Below are 209 nucleotides of genomic sequence, written 5' to 3'. Positions count from 1 at the left end.
CTAGAGTGAATCGTAGCTTAACCCTCACTGAATCACCGAAAGATGATCCGTGACCATGTTATCTTGACCCCAGGGCGAGGAACCGTCAGGGAGATACCGGGCGGAGATCGGCGTAGTTCCGGGTCGCATTGTGGTGGTTGGAGGCGCCGCCGCTTCCACCGTCTACCCTTTGGATGAGGTGAGTTTCGTCTAAGTAACAATAATGATGG

General features: G+C 54.1%; 1 protein-coding gene across 1 annotated transcript in view; it reads left to right on the top strand.

Moving 5' to 3' along the window:
- Positions 1–209, top strand: part of LOC119590899 (kelch domain-containing protein 10-like) — a 16,818-nt gene that overhangs the window by 9,647 nt on the left and 6,962 nt on the right. The window contains exon 4 of the mRNA XM_037939635.1: positions 74–178. Within this exon, the coding sequence (XP_037795563.1) occupies positions 74–178 (105 nt within the window). The remainder of the gene's footprint in view (positions 1–73; positions 179–209) is intronic.

This window comes from Penaeus monodon, chromosome 28 (genome assembly GCF_015228065.2).
Source record: "Penaeus monodon isolate SGIC_2016 chromosome 28, NSTDA_Pmon_1, whole genome shotgun sequence".
NCBI lineage: Eukaryota > Metazoa > Arthropoda > Malacostraca > Decapoda > Penaeidae > Penaeus > Penaeus monodon.
The sequence above is the reverse complement of the archived record's forward strand: the minus strand, read 5'-3'. Positions and strand labels throughout refer to the sequence as shown.